The sequence below is a fragment of the Alligator sinensis genome, unplaced genomic scaffold, assembly GCF_000455745.1.
Source record: "Alligator sinensis unplaced genomic scaffold, ASM45574v1 scaffold1298_1, whole genome shotgun sequence".
In the NCBI taxonomy this organism is placed as follows: domain Eukaryota; kingdom Metazoa; phylum Chordata; order Crocodylia; family Alligatoridae; genus Alligator; species Alligator sinensis.
In genome coordinates, this window is record NW_005842192.1 from 971419 (window position 1) to 987343 (window position 15925).

The following is a 15925-nucleotide window of genomic DNA, read 5'->3' on the forward strand; positions in this document are numbered from 1 at the left end:
ACTAGCAGGCCCAAATAGAAAGCAAGTGGAGGAGAGACTCAAAACAAACCCAGGCCCCTTTGCAGGGGATGAGCAGCCCACGCCGCTTTGTTTCTCCTTGGCTTTGATGTCTGCCGAGAGGCCTGATCTCCCTGTTCCCGGACCCAGCCCGTGGCTGGAAATCAGGGGTCATGGAGTCCGGATACAGGATGCAGCCATCTCAGCAGCTCTGCTGAAGCCCGGGGGGGACACTCACCATGCACCTTGGGCACCTTGGCTTTCAGGTGTCGCTCGCACTTGGCCTTGGCTTTTAGCAGCAGGAAGATCTGCTCCTCCTTGGTGATGACATCGTCCGCATCCACCTGCGGGGAGAGAGGCACAGGGCATCAGTTCTGGCTGCAGCCAACACGGCAGGTGCAACAGGCCGGTACTCAGCACACCCGGGCAGGCCATCAGAAGATCTCCGATGCCTGGGCCAGCCTTGCTGGGTTTGGAGACACCGCGCCAGAAGCTCCGAGGCATTGCATTTAAGGAAAAAATATTGCATAGCACAAACATTTAATAGGCAGAGGTTTTTTTGGTTTGGTCCTTCGAATAGACTTATAGACAATGAAGGTTGAAGGGACCTCAGGAGGCCACATCTAGTCCAAGTCCCTGCTCCAAGCAGGGCCAACCCCAACTGCATCATCCCAGCTGAGGCTTTGTTGAGCTGGGTCTTAAAACCCCTCAAGGATGGAGAGTCCACAACACAGAATCATAGAAAAGTATCAATCACAGACCATGAGGGTTGGAAGGGACTTCAGGAGGTCACATCTAGTCCAACCCCTTGCTCCAAGCAGGACCGTCCCCAATCTCTCTAGGTAACCCATTCTAGTGCTTCACCACCCTCCTCATGAGAAGGTTTTTCCTAATATCCAAACTCAACTTCCCTTGCTGCAGCTTGAGCCCATTGCTCCTTGTCCTGCCATCTGCCCCCACTGAGAACAGCCCAGCTCCATCCTCTTTGCAACCCCCCTGCAGGGAGGTGAAGGCTGCTATTCAATCCCCCTTCTCTTTTCTCTTCTGCAGACTCAATCAGCCCAGTTCCCCCAGCCTCTCCTCACAAGCCATGTGCCATAAGTCATATGGGATCAGATGGCAAAAAATGCCCAATTCCAGGATCACTGCATTCAATGAAATGTAATTTGGCAGTCCTGTTTCAATTGGACTCTTTCAATTTGGATAATTGTCTCCTACTGTGACGGAGTTGCCCATCCAAGCCCGCTGTCCCCTTGTCAGGTGTTTCTGTCCTAGTCCATGCATAAGGGACAATTTAAGAGGGACCTCAAGATGGAGAGCTGATTTTAAAGGAAATGTCCAGACTCAAGGATCTCCCTGCATCCCCATACATTGTGGCTGCTTTCCAAATTGCCTGTTGCACATGACACAAAACTCAGATTTTTGCTGCCTTTGTTAGGATAGTTACTGTGCGCGTCTGGCCACACCAGGCGGCATCATTGCAGCCCTTATTCAGCGGCACTTGCCAAGCTACTCAACACACAGCAAGGAAGGGGCTTCCTCGGGTCCCCGGACTGCAAGGCCAGAAGAGACGGGCTTGCTTCTGCACAACAGGGAATTGCAGCAGCTGATTGCTCCATGCAGCTCCAGAGGAGAGTTGCTCTTGCAGGGGGAGAGCCAGGCTCAATTGAAAGATTGTCAGGGCCTGGGCACTCACCACATCCCCGGGGAATGGTGCTGGGGAAGAACCAACTGCCTAGTCCCAGTCCCTTCCCTGGTCTGCACTAGGGGTAGCGCACCTGTACCTCACTCCTTGGCAGGGCAGGACACAGTCTCTGCTAAAGGACTTGGGAAACAGTTATGAAGTATAATTATCATATCCTACAGATAAGGAAACTGAGGCACACAGACATTGGGTGAAGCAGGTTCGAGTTTCAACTCCACCACAGATTTCCTCGGAGCTCTTGGGCAAGTCACTTTGCCCCCCCGGACCCCCACTGCTCATCTGGACAATGAAGGGAGCTAATAGCACTGCCTGAGCTTATGGGGGGCACACGGCATGATGACGATGAACCCATTAAATATTACCGGGTGCTCAGCTGTGGTGGGGAGCAAGGGCCAGACAAGCAGCTTAGTGTCTTTAGAAGATCCCATGCTGAAGCAGTAGAGGGGCTAGGATATGTGGTTGAGCCACTTCATCCCCAGGATGCCAGCGTCCGTAGCAGGCAGGGATGCAGCTATTACAGTGCTTGAGGGGAGCATGATGTGTCCCCCACCGTAGGAGCACAGAAAAATATACCACCAGGCAACAGCTGGGCAGTGATACCAGCCCTACCCCTCCGGACATCCCTTCCCCAAAATCCCAGTGGGGTTAAAAAGAAGACAGAGCCCTACCCCATGAATGCAAACAACCTGCCTCGTCTGGCCAAGGCTGCTTCCTTCCGTCGGCCCTTCTCCACATGGCACTGGCCTCCATCCACATCCTCCCTAAATCCCAGAGCAAACACGGACGGCGGGGAGTCACGCTGGCCAGCCCTGGAGCTGCTGCCACCTGCCCCTGAAGCCTGGAGGGCTTGGGGAGCGACTGGGTTATACCTGTGACAGCCATGGGGAGCAAAGGGCTTCGCTGCCTGGTGCTTGGCTGCTGTCAGGGTCCCCGGGTGAAGCGGGGATGTTCAGGGCCTTGCTCTTGCCCATCCGACTTGGGGGGCATGTGCATCCTCACGGCTGGGGGGGATCTGGGTGCATTACAGCAGCATCGAAAGGTAAAAGCACAATGAAGCCTGACCCCCCTCAAAGGACTGAGAAACTCCTGAGACAACACAGTGCCGAGGGCTGCGTCCCTTTGCTGCAGACCAGCCGAGGGGTCAGGGGGGTGCTTCTTTGCACCCCTTTCACTTGGCATCTCTATTCCAGCTGCATGGGGCTGTCTCCAGGGCTTTGGCCTGGGTCATAGCATTTGGATGATGGTCACACCTAGACAAGCGATGCATGTGCCCGCTAGGTCTGAAGATGAAATTAGGCACATCTGGGGTCGGATGCAGATGCTTCCCCTGCATTGGCATCTGATGCAGACTTTAAAGTCGTTAAAGCCTTTCCAGATGCAGGGTGGAGGTGGACGGGGCTATTAAATGTATATCCCAGGCAGGGAAAGGAGGAAAGCCACAAAGGGACCTCACTTTACATCTCAGATTTGAGCAAGTCCTGGGGCTTCTCTCTGCAGGCACTTAAGGAAGCAACCAGAGGTCGGATTTGAAGCGAATGGACCTGAATTAACCCCCCGCTTCTTCCTCCCCGCCGTGCAAACACTGTTATTCAGAACGAATGCGGCTTTGATGCGATTCCCTCTGGAAGTGAAGTAAGTCGACTTGGATGGCAGCCCCTTGAATGCTGAATGAGGGTGTCTATCTGGCAAGGGAATACAGTTTTTTTAGCCCCTTTGAAAAGTTAGCTCAGATGAACATCCCCAGGAACAAGACTTTAGGTGCTCTGGAGGAGAGAGGGGAGGGAGGGAAGGAAGGGGAGGCTGGAAGGCAGCAGGAGTGAGTTTTTCAAGCTTAAAAAAAAAAAAAAAAAAAAAAAGAAACCCCGTAAAAATCCTTCCTCAGAAGCGGGGAAGCTTTCAAAACCACCGGCATACTAATGCAGAATAAAGTCATCTCCCGCCAGATGTTTGGCTGAGCTGCATTTAAAGCAACACGGAGCCTCCCAGCCCTCTCATAAAGACTGCTGGGCCAAATCCTGCTCTTATTTACACCTGTGCAGATTGAGAGCAAGGTCAGCAAGGCACCGATGCCTGGAAGATGGGGCAGAGTCCAGGCCCAGGGCTTCATTAAAAGGCTCATTCAATCCGCGCGGGTTCTTAATATCGCTTTAATTGCTGCTTACACCCGGGTGGGAAAATGCACGCAGCTCACTTGCTTTCCGCTTGCTAAGGCAGCTGCCTGTTTCGCAGGCCTCCGTTGATTATTTTATTGCTGGGGCTTAGTGTCTTAGAGACCCCCCTGGAGATCAGACTCCCGTTGTGCTAGGCGACGCTCACACACACATGCAGTCAGGCACGGTCTCGGTCTAGAAGAAGTTATGATCTCCCCAGATGAGCCACCCGAAAACATCAGTCTGTGCTCCAGATGGGGAACTTGAGCCCAGAAGAGTCAAGTGATGTGCCCAAGGCCAGACAGGAAGGCTGTGGCAGCACTGAACTGACCCCAAATATTCTGCTTCCTAGTTACTGCCCCAAACGTCCACAAGCCTTTAAAAAAAAAAAATCATGGGATTGGTTTATAAATATTGGGGATATATTCTGGATTTATCAGACACATTCTCTGGGCTCAAGCCCATGCTGTGCATTTGGGTCACGCTTTCCAGCTTTTCTCCATCACCACAAGGACTAGAAAGGGACTGCTTTTTTTTTTCCAGAATGAAAGACAAGAGTCTGATGCAAATCCTGCGACTCCCAGAGTTGGGGCTTTATGGAAATCCCTACTTTTGTGACACTCAGGAGAAGATCAGTGGCAGGGATAGTGCCACAGTACAGTGCTTTCCATACAAAAGCAGTAAAACCCTCTCCATCTGCAGAATGAAATGCAACTGCTCCCATTCACTTGCTCTTTGGTCCTCATTGTCCCTCTCCAGTCTCCTGCCCCGAGACAATACGGACGCAACGGTATTTCCCACATTACTCTAGAAGACCAAAATAAAGCAGCAGACCCGTGTCCACTGCAACATGGGCATATTTGCAGCCACCGATACTGGGTTTTGCCACGCTTCCTTCTTCACAAGCAAGCCTCAGTTTTGGTCCCAAACTATTTGCAAAAGGCTCCTGGCTAAAGAGGTTAGCAAACACTTAGGCCAACTTTTTTGCACATCTGACGCCTCTGGACACCACGATACTCAATCAGTGCTTCTCTTTCCAGAGGTGCTGGCATTTGGGCTGTTAATGACTGGGGTTAACCTTTGCAAGGCGGTCGCTGATTCTGGCGCTCTTCCATGTCGGTTGCCTGATAGGAACTGAGCTGGGCACAGTTCCCGGAGGGGCTCATCCCTGCCCCATCGTGAGTTGATGGGCACCACAGGCATTTAACACCTCCAAACAACAGGTTTCAAGCAGGCCATGGAGGGTGCCCCAAATCCGGGGCCTCACTTGAGACTTTGTAGGATGGTCCAATGCCAGCCTCCTAAGGAGGCCAGTTTGATGGCTCTGTGCTTCAGTTCTCAGACAGGGGGAGAGTCCGAAACACAGGGGACGCGTCGTCACATGAGCAATGCACTTTAGTTAATGCACATTAAATCTAGTACCTCCTAGGAAAATGCACATTTGCCTGTCTTCATGAGCATTAGCTAAAGAGCACAGGGTGTGTCTACACATGCATTAAAAGTGCTTTAGTTAACACGCATTAAGTATAGTACCTCTATTGTGAGGTGCTAGGAAAACGTGCATTAGTCTGTCTTAATGCAAATTAACTAAAGACCCCAATTCTTAAGTGATGCTTAATGCACATTAGCCTGTTTGAATGTACATTAACTAAATTGCACGATTTTTTTAGTGATGCTTTAATGCACATTAAAATAGGCTAACGTGCATTAAAGCGTATGTGTAGATGCACCCCCAGTTTAAGTGATGTTTACTGTGCATTCACTTATTTTAATGAATGTGCATTAACTAAATAGCACAACAAGGTTCTTTGGCACGGTTTTTAAAGTGACGCTTTAAAGCACATTAAAATAGGCTAATGCACATTAAAGTGCACGTGTAGACACGTCCAGTGTTCTACGGTTGGATGGGACCTTGATGGTGATCTAATTCAACCTCCAGCACAGATGAACTGTAACTCATCCCAGGCAGACACCCCTCCAGCCTTTTCTTGAACCTCATCAATGAAGGAGATTTGACTGCTCGCCTGGGCAGCTTGTTCTATCATCTGCTGTTCTGGAACGACCGTTTCACCCTCGCGCGGACACCCAGGGTGTTCAGGTGAAGTGTAAGGCCCGGTGATAGGACAGACTGTGTGAACAAAGGCTCCCTTTTGGCTTTATGGTCTATGAGCTTCTGACTCAGGCTTTCCAAAGAGGCACATAGGCTGCTGCGCACAACCAGGCTCACACAGGCCATCTCCTCCTGGTAGCACCGATCTCAGCACTGTGCCCACAAATGTCTTCATCGTCATCAAGGGCGTCTTGAACCAGAAAGCTCTACAGGGGTCTGTGCAACCTGAGCCAAGTGAACAGCCACTGCTTGTCCTTTGTGGCTAGGACACGGATAAGGCTGCAGAAGTTCCCCGACCAGGGGGATGCAATAACCCCTATGCACAAATCTGGGAACCCAAATTTTGGGCTCGACTGGGCTTGGAGGCCTTCCAGGCTCCTGTCTCCCGTATGTATAGATGCACCCCCAGTTTAAGTGATGCTTATTGTGCATTCGCCTATTTTAATGTGCATTAACTGAATAGCACAACAAGGTTCTTTGGCACGGTTTTTAAAGTGATGCTTTAATGCGCATTAAAATAGGCTAATGCACATTAAAGTGCCTTGGTGCAGCAACAGGGAGTCAGGACTCCCAGCTCTGCCCCAGCGACCCTGAGAGCCCCAGCCCATGGCAGGAAGGCCAAGGGACCCCTGCCCTGAGGCAGTTTGCATGGGGGGGAGGTGCAAGGGAGCTGCTGCAGGGCTGTGGATACTGGAAGCCCAAAGGCCCCTGGTAGCCCGTGCTTTATCAGGAGTTTCTAACCAGTTTGAATGGTTTTGGGTTAGGAATGGCACAACAGAGGCACCGGGAGGGAACTGCCCATAATCACCCAGCAGACTTGTGGGTACACCAGCCACATCTCCCGAGTCCCAGTCCAGTGCTCTGCCCATCTCTTCCCATTGCCTTCTTGTTGCATAGTACACACACACACACACACACACACACACACACACTTGCCTTACACCTCACACCCACATAATGCCACCTTTCAGCACTTGCTGTTTTACATGTACAGCATCAAGACTTTGCTGTCAAGGAAAACCCTAACTCTCAGGCCAAACAGACCTGCAGTGACAGCAGCCATCAGCGACCACCTGTTGGGCACAGCTACAAGCCACTGCCAGAGGGTAAACCACAGTTTGCCTATACATCCCATATCCCACTTTTTAAGGGATATACCTGCATGGGTGCAGAGCCACATGGCCCACTGTCCATCCCCGAGATCTGCCCCGATGTTTGCTGCATGAACAGGTACCAGACCTTCACGCAGGTAGAGAAGCTTGACCAGAATTTAAAGGCCCTGCAGGTGTTTAACTCTTACACCTGTGGGATTTATACCCTCTTTTTTGTGGTTATCACTGGGCTCAATAAACACGTGCATATGTGAATGAGAAGCATCAAACAACAAGCTTTAATTGGGGAGCACTAGGCAACCTCTGCAGACCCTTGGCCTCTCCCGGTCTCCAACTTACAGCGTCTACCTGAGGGGCCATCTCTCAATTCCCAACTCTTCTAAATTGGGGAGTGTCTCTAAATTCTAACTTCATCGCTGTACCCTCAGCTTCCATGAATGCAGTCTCTGGGCTCTTCCGTGGGGTTTGGGACACGTCTGCCGAGCCCCTTGTCCGAGCAGGGGCCCCCATATGAGAAGAGCGCAGAGCCAAGGTGAAGCAGGAGAGTTTTTCAAGGAGAAGGGGGAGATTGCTTGCAACTGAGATGAGACCTGCTGCTATTCCCCCCCCTGCCCCATGGCTTGTGCTTCTTGGCTTCCTATCACCTCGCCAAAGAAAGTTTCTTGCAGGAAAAAGCTCTAGTAACCGTTTCTATGTTAACCAAATGCAGAAATGCGCGGCAGGACGTTAGCCAAGCTGAGGAGGACAAGATAGTGATTCTATCGAGGCCTTGTAAAAATCAGCTTCACTGGGTTTTTCCTTGCCCCTAGAGAAGATCATGGGGTAATTATGATAATGTTTTCTGGTATTTCCATTTCATTGGCTGATCTCCCAGCCGCTAAAGTAAACCCCAAGTCTCAGCGGAGAAGTCATATTCATCCTTGTTTATGGGATTCATTTGAAGGAATAACACTATCCTTTTTGTGAAACCTCTCTGGCAGCATATCAAAAAAATAGCAAAAAAAGTGCAAATATAGATTCCTGGTCAAGGTTGAAAATGTTACAACCAGTCCCAATACAAGGGGCTGCGAGGGAATGGGTGGCTTTGCAAGCGAGCTCGCCATAGCTTTACCTGGAGGAGAGAGGGCGTGCATGGAAATTAAACAGCACGATCCAGGGATTAAAGGACTCAAATGGAGAGGGGTTGAGCCGTAGGAGAGACCAGGTCATGAACCTCACGTGCAGGATCACAAGGCCTGGTGCGTTCATGCCAATAGGTTTTGGATCAGGTGCAAAGGCAGTCGTGCAGCCCCTTGCACAGGGGTCTGGGCTGGTTTCTGTGCTGCTGAGACCCGCTTGGCTTCAAGGAAGACAGCAGGATTGATGTGCACCTTATGCATTCACCAAATCAGAGATATGTGGCATAGGCTTTCATGCGTCCGGATGCACAGGTATCCAGAGCCAACTCATGCCCAGGTGTCTGATACATTGCTTCTAGGTGTGTTAGTGGACTTGGCAGGCCCTGGAAGCTGGGCTGCTCAGAGAGTGTCATCAAACCAAGCATGAGAAGATTTTGGGGGCAGAAGTCAAGATTTCAGCTCAGGGCTAAAGCCACTGACAGAACAGACTCTCTTCCTCGCTGCTCCTGCAGGCATGGCAGCGAGGATCAGGACCATTATATCAAGGTCAAAGTGTGCCGGAGGGACGTGCTGCTTCCACCCTGCTTTGCTCAGCTCTGCAACCCTAACTTCAGCTGCTACAACTCAGCAGAGATCTACCAAAGCCAACAGACCTGGGCAGCTTGCAGGAGCTGGGGGATCAGTGACTTGGTCTGTACAATGGGACCAAGGGAACTGCACTTCTCCTAGCAGGACCGGAGTCAACCGGACGCTGACGGGGGCCAAATGTACTGACCCTGCACCATGGGATCACCTGCCAAGGTTAGGTGCTCTGCACTTGCAAGCCCTTTGCACCAGGGTTTCTGCATTGAACTGCTTTTTCCTGCTTTCTGCCCCATGAGACCCATTCCTGACCTCCTTAGGATTAAAGTCTTTACCTCTGGGGCTGCACCAAGGGTCCAGGACACTGCAGCCTGGGTGTGCTGTGGTGACTGAGGGAGGGGAGACCCTTTTAGCTAAGGCACAAGGTCTCCATAATCCAGGGGTGGGGGGGGTCAAGTCCCAGCTCTGCCACTGACTCCTCACACAACCTTGGGGAAGACATTTAATTTCTCCGGGCCTTATTTCCCCACCAAGGTCCCAGCTATGGGATCCCTCCACCCTAGGGGAATGTCTGCCTGGTCGGTTAAGTGATACAAGACACGATAAGTGATACCCCAGCTCAGCAGGGGGGACTCACCCAGGCCTGTGCATCTTCTGGGACACAGTTCTTCCACTTTTCAACATGATTTAGGCAAATGACCAAATAAAACAATCCTCCTGCTTGCCCTCCATGGCCATTCCCTAGACTGCATCCCTTGCTCCGGGGGCTAAGAGGGAGCTCCTCCCCTCCGGCAGCCCTCTCCGGTCCTTCCCATGGCCCTTTCTTGGGACAGCTGACTGCTTCCCACCTGGCTCCAGGCCCCCTACAAGACCCGGATGCCCTGTTGCCTGCTGGTGTAATGCAGAATTAGGCCATGCAGCCAGTCTGCTGGGGGAATGAGCTGGCTACTATTTTAGGTTGGATATTAGGAAAAACTCTCTCACTAGGAGGGTGGTAAAGCACTGGGACACGTCACCCAGAGAGGTGGTGGACTCTTCGTCTTTGGAGGTTTTGAAGCCCTGGCTAGACAAAGCCTTGGCTGGGATGATGTAGCTGGGGCTGGTCCTGCTTGGAGCAGGAGGTTGGACTAGATGTGACCTCCTGAGCTCCCTCCTAATCTTCATTTTCTATAATTCTCTATGAACCTTTTCCAGCAGTGGGTAAAAATGATACCAACCCCCTCGTCCCCAATCAATAAAAACAGGCTAGCTAACTAGTATACACAAAACTGTAAAAATACTCTGCTATGACTGAGCAATATAGAGCTTGACCAGGGAGTGGTCCCCCTCCTTCTGCCCACAATGAAGAAAGAACTTAATTTCATAGAAGTGAGGGGCAGAAAAAAATGGAGAGAAATATTTAAGTTGTGTCCTCCCCTCCCCAACCTCTCTCTAATTCCCTTTCCGTACTTTTTGGTGGAAAAGTCAAGATGGACGTTGAAAAGAGCCCTTTCCTGCACATCAGAGCCATGTTTGCCCAAAATAATTTTCTTCTATGGGAATGTTTCCAACCCGCTCTGCTCAGCAGCTCTGGGATTCGCGTGGCCCCGGTCCCGGCAGCTGAGGTTGGTCACTGCAGCTGTGTCTACATCCCACAACGGTCCTCCAACAACTGTTGTCAGCTCGTGGCTGTTGACATTGCAATGGTCTGGTCTACACTACAACCTCTGGACTTGCCTAGTGACGTAGGGAAGGAGACGGAAAGATCAACCACCAGCAGATGTAGCTATGTTGAGGAAACCCCAAGTCTAGGTACAGCTTTGCCAAGGGAAGAGCGCTTCTGTTGGGTTTCTTCATGGTCTAAGTGCACGTGCTCACCTTTTTGATCCTCCAGTAAAGGGCTCCACCAAGAGAGCTATCCTACAGGCAGCAGCTCCATAGATGTAGACGAGCCCCATATAACCAGTATGAATGAACTCCTTGAGCGACTGTGTTGGTCAAACACCTCCTGGGTGTGAAAGCCCAAGGTTTACAGCTGTCAACACCGCAATCTCACCAAATGCCGGCATTAGCCAGTGGCTTTCTGTCAGCTGAGAGTATGAGTCATGCAGGGAAATGGTTTAATTCAGGAAAAAGAGCAGCTTGGATTTCCAAGCCAATATCCAACATGTGCATGGACACATGCAACCCTGTAACAAGAGGCAACTTCTACTGACAAACACTGTGGTTTCCGTCAGGAGATTCACACTCCTGTTAGCCCTGGAGGGCCAGTGCACCAGGCACAGTGCTCACACCTGGAGAGAGTCAATGTGCTCAAAGTCATCTGCAGCACATGAGTAACAGAGGCAAGATTAGCACCTCCTAGATCCATAAAGCAACCGCCAGCTGGTTCACAAAGCTCCAAAGACCGGGGTACGATGTGTCCCTCAAGGAGAATATTTGTGCATCTGAACGTCTATCAATAGGGATGCTGCCAACCCAGCTGGACCCCAAGATCCCGGACTGGGGCTGCCGGTCTGGAAGTGACTTCAGACCTTTTACCTCTAAACTAGGCAAGCTTTACCCCTAAACTAAACTACCTCTAAACTAGGCAACGTAGATCTGAAGTCACGGGGCTGTGCCCCATGCAGTGTCCATTGGACATTTGCATAGGACAGCAGAGGAGCTCATCCAGCGCTCTGCTCCTTAACAACGTCCGTCAGCCGGGATGAATTGGCTTTACAAACCGTGCAGGGAATCATGTTTTATCATCTTCTACTCTGCTACCCGTGGGCTAGAAAACTCCTTTTGTGCATAAATAGAAGCAGAGATCCTCCCACATCCCTGTGACTCTGGCAGCTGGCACTTTTAAGGGGAACAAAACCCCAAAAGATCGTGTTAAATAAATCACGGGTCACACAGAGCCGTGCTTTTCAGCTGCAGCAAGTGGCCATGCCTCTGCTGCCTCCCATGCACGTTCTGCCCAAATCTGAGCGTGAAGAATTAAAACTCCTAGCAAACACCGGTAGCGTTTTCTGCAAAGGCAAATGCAGTGCGGGGCGAGATGAGGAGGCCCTGCGATTTCACCTGGGGGAATTTGCTTGCAACGAGCAGGCATTATTTCTAGCATAAAGATTGCGGCTTGCAACCCGTTTCCTGTCAGGTTAACGCTGGAAGCATTTTAAAATAAATAGAGCCCGCGTGCCAGTTGGCCCAGCCAGCCCGACGGTAGCACAGTAGCAGCAGCCGCCGTCGCTGACCTGCTGCCAGGAGCGGAGGGCAAGCGCATTTGGGAGCAGGCTGCGGTCCCACCCACGCAAGGGGCTGGAGCAGCGAGGATTGTGGGAGAGCGATGAGGAGACAAGGAGGAGAGTCTGGGAGCCTCACGGGGGGATGGATCGAGGGGCTGTCTGCATGGCTCCTCAGTTATGGGGAGAGCAACTCTGCCCATTAATGTGTACGTGCATCCATCCATGCACCAGACTTTCCCTCTCCTTTATATAGGATCCTTTTGTTCACCCCAATGCCACTCACCAAGAAATGGGGACACGATGAGGAGCAGTGGTCCTAATGACCAGGCCTGGGTAGACTGGGGCAGCAAAGGCGAGGAGGAGACATGGGGAAGGGGAAGGAAGAGAAGCAAAGAGGGTGGCACTGGAAGGGGCTGGGGCATGGGGCTCCGATCAGGAGCTGGGGATCAATGCCTGCACCCCTTGGCTTGGTCCACCCATGCTCCAACTACCCCCAGGTGGGAATCAAGATCGCTAGTGCGGACACCTCTCCAGATCCAGACACCCACCCTTTGCACTGAGCTTCTTGCTCATTTTAGGCAAGCTGCTCCATATCCAGCCAGCAGCTGCCCAGCTCCAAGAGGACACTCAGTGCACAAACCTGCAGGGACACAGCCCCATTCCTGATGCACCCTGCTGTGCTCACGCCTTCCCATCCTGGAGACGCTGAGCTTTTTACAGCTGGCAAATACTATTTATCAGAGCAGGGTAACATTCATAGGCCATCATTGCACTTCTGTGCAGGAAGCCCAGATGAGCTATGGTCAAAGCAGGCAGAGCAGATACCTGGGTTTCTCACTCCATCGTAGGAAGAAATCCAGGATAACTAGGGGACACAGCGATACAGTGAGCAGCTCCCAGCCATATATTTAAAAAAAATTATGAGCCGAGTGCCAACCTTGCAGCATCTCTCTGCATTTCAATGGGAAGAGTTGATGCCCAGACACCTCCTGGTCCCAGCTCCACCAATGCAGCTTCAGTCACATCCAGGACTCAGGTATAAAGCAGTGGCAAGATGCATTTCAGATCCTGCTATGGGAGGCGACTCACTAGGGCAGAGACCCTTAACCAGGGTACCACACCATGCCAGCGCTGTTTGGTGTGCAAACGTGATTCACAAGAGGAGCCCAGAGATTTCAAATAGAAACCCACGGCGTCAGAAATATTCTGACCTGCGGTGGCCTTGCCGAGTGCATTGCAGCAGAACTGGCATTTTTCTGCAGCCGGAAAGTGAAAATAAGGCATTTTTCAACGGGTGCATTGAGTCTAATGAAGGGGCTTTAAGTATCAGGCCAAGAACCACGCAGCTAGAGGATAACAACCTGCTACAACCACCAGCTAAGGGAAAAAAACCCTCAAGCTCGAAATGCCTGCAGAGCATGTCCGAAGGATCCCAAGCCATTCTTGCAGTTCCTCTACCTATAGAGAACAAATACATGCACTAAAATAGGGGTTGCTCTATCGAAACCCATGCCAGGTTAGACAGCGATGCCGGCAGGAAGCCGTAGCATGTCTACACGCTGCACGTTGCTGTTCAGCCCCCGACACAGGCGATCTGGGCTGATGCACAATTAACAGGCTACGTTCCCTCGTTTGCTGCTGGTGCACCATAAAAATAGGGTGGAGGTCAGCCTGCCGCCGTGGGTTTCTTATTTATCTTGGCTCGCCTGGATGTTTCCCTCTCTCATCTTCGAGAGATGACACAACCCAGCGTCCCGCAAGGCCCCACCTCCAGGCACATGCACTTTGAGCTTGCTTCCAAGGCTGGATGCTCTCTCCCCTTCCTCCCCCGGCTTTTCATACAGATGTTCCTCAGCTTTTTTTGGCAGGGAAACTGCTGTCTCCAGAGGTTGTTTCACAGCCATCGGAGCGGCAAAGGGATGATGTTCCCTCTCCCCGCACCGCATGCACTCTTTCATGGCTCTCTTGTCTGATCATGAACCAGAAGATGGGCCTGAAGACAGCAAGGAGCCTCTTTCAAGTGTCCCTTGGACTTGCCCTTCCCAATAGGCTTGGGATCCTTTGAGAAAAAAAGGCCTATCCCACTTGGAGCAACATTATCAACAGCACCGAGAACATTTCCTGCTGAAAAGTGCAACTCGGTCCCTTTCCCCATTATCGCTCTGCTCCGAAATGAACCCTGCTCATTTTTCTTCCCCTGATTTTACAACCCTTTAGACACGGGGGTGTTGCCATCTGGTCTGGAAGTCCCTTCTTTGAAGGGGACAGGCTTTTCAGCTATAGTTCGGCTTTTTATTCCAAGCATGCAGAGATGCTCTCGGAGGACGGCGGGTTGCGCTCTGTCTGGCATGGGGGATGCCAACCGAGCTGTTCAAACAAACAGGCTGCAGACCCCTGCAGCAGAAGTGGATAAGAGAGAAATAAAAAAAAAAAAAAGCAGGAGAAAGTGCCACGTTAAATAACCAGACTGGCCTCTTGGAAAGGGGAGCAATGTTTCTTCAACATAGGGCTTGAAGGCACCAAATGCACTGCTGGAATCCAGTTGGAAGGAGTTGAAGTGCCTTTCCTTGGCCAGTGGGAAGCTACAGAAGGCACACTGGGCTATTTCACAGCTACCCATGCCTGCATACCCCATGGCCATTGCATTAGCATTTTAAAACGAACCATTCCCAATAGAGCATCGGCTGGAAAGCCATTAGAGAGGAGAGCTAGGAGAAAAGCCTGCTACTCAGCACTTCATTTTTTTTTTCCTTCCATTTTTGAGCTGCGGCAGCCAGCTGTGATCCACAGGTAAGACACGGCCCCTATTCTTGCAGTCCATTTAGCATGATGCTCATAATGAGACCCAGGCAAAATGCAGGTTTCCCTGCTTGCCTAAAAAGATCGGTAGTTTTATTGTTTTGTTGCTTTGGGGCTGAATCAGGAAGGCAAGAGTAAAGAAGAAGGAAAAAAAAAAAAATTACATTTAGGACTTGAAGTCAATCAGACTTTGTTGCTATTCATTGCAGTGATGTGGACAGGGATGATTAGCCTAGGAGATTTGAGAGCTCGGAGTCATTCAGACTGTTTCCTGCAGAGTCTAGATCCTGAGACTGCTGGTCGAAGGATGGTCTTATACCAAGGAGCCTGGAAGTGCTGGTATGACTGGTTGCTCCAGAGCCCCCACTGCTAGAAGCACCGGGGTCCCCAGACACAGCCCGGATGTGGTAGCAGCCTGCAACACTACAGACCTTGCTGCAGAAGCGTTTTGGGTCCCAGGACTTGGTGCTTTCCAGTAAAAAAGGGTCGAATTGGAGAGTTTCCTACCGTGCCTATTCCAAACTCGACTCCTTTCATGCAGGGCAGGGCCCTTAGACCCATTTAACGGAGGGGGATGAAAGACTGAGGCACAGAGTGACTCTCTGAGGTCATGCAGGGAATCGCTGGCAGAGTGGGGAACCACCGGTTGAAAACCATTCATCTCAACAGGTTATAATAGACTGTGGGCAGCATGGAGGATGCTGGGATAGCTACCCACCATGTACCTAGCGCAACACCAACATTGCGGTCGGCACCGATGCAGTTGTTGGTGCGAACCTGCTTCATTTGCTGATAGCTCATATCCAGCCCCCCGTTTTCTACAAGAACTGATATTTAAGGATTAAATTATTCGTGATGGGCACAGACACGCACAACCGCTCACAGGGCGGTTAAGAGGAGAGCGAGGAAGAGGTCCAGGTTGCTAGTTCAGATCAAATCTAGCTTGGTAGCGATCAAAACAAATTACCTTTCCGGCTCGAGAGAGGCTTCATTCGTTGCGCTAGCGAACAGGTCTCCTCTGCCAGGCGGCCCCAGGCTACTGACTGCTTATGCAAATATACCCGTCTTTACTGTTAGCTGCTCTTCCCCATCCTCTGCATCTCTGCACCGCCTGCAGCCTTGGCTGGCAGCAAGGACTGCACT

The 15925-nt window shown here is 51.2% G+C and overlaps 1 protein-coding gene across 3 annotated transcripts in view; it reads right to left on the bottom strand.

The window, feature by feature from the left end:
- Positions 1-15925, bottom strand: part of PTH1R (parathyroid hormone 1 receptor) — a 185601-nt gene that overhangs the window by 66665 nt on the left and 103011 nt on the right. For all 3 annotated transcript variants that reach the window (XM_006026420.3, XM_025207342.1, XM_025207343.1), the window contains one exon: positions 236-341. In XM_006026420.3, coding sequence (XP_006026482.1) covers positions 236-341 — 106 coding nt within the window. The remainder of the gene's footprint in view (positions 1-235; positions 342-15925) is intronic.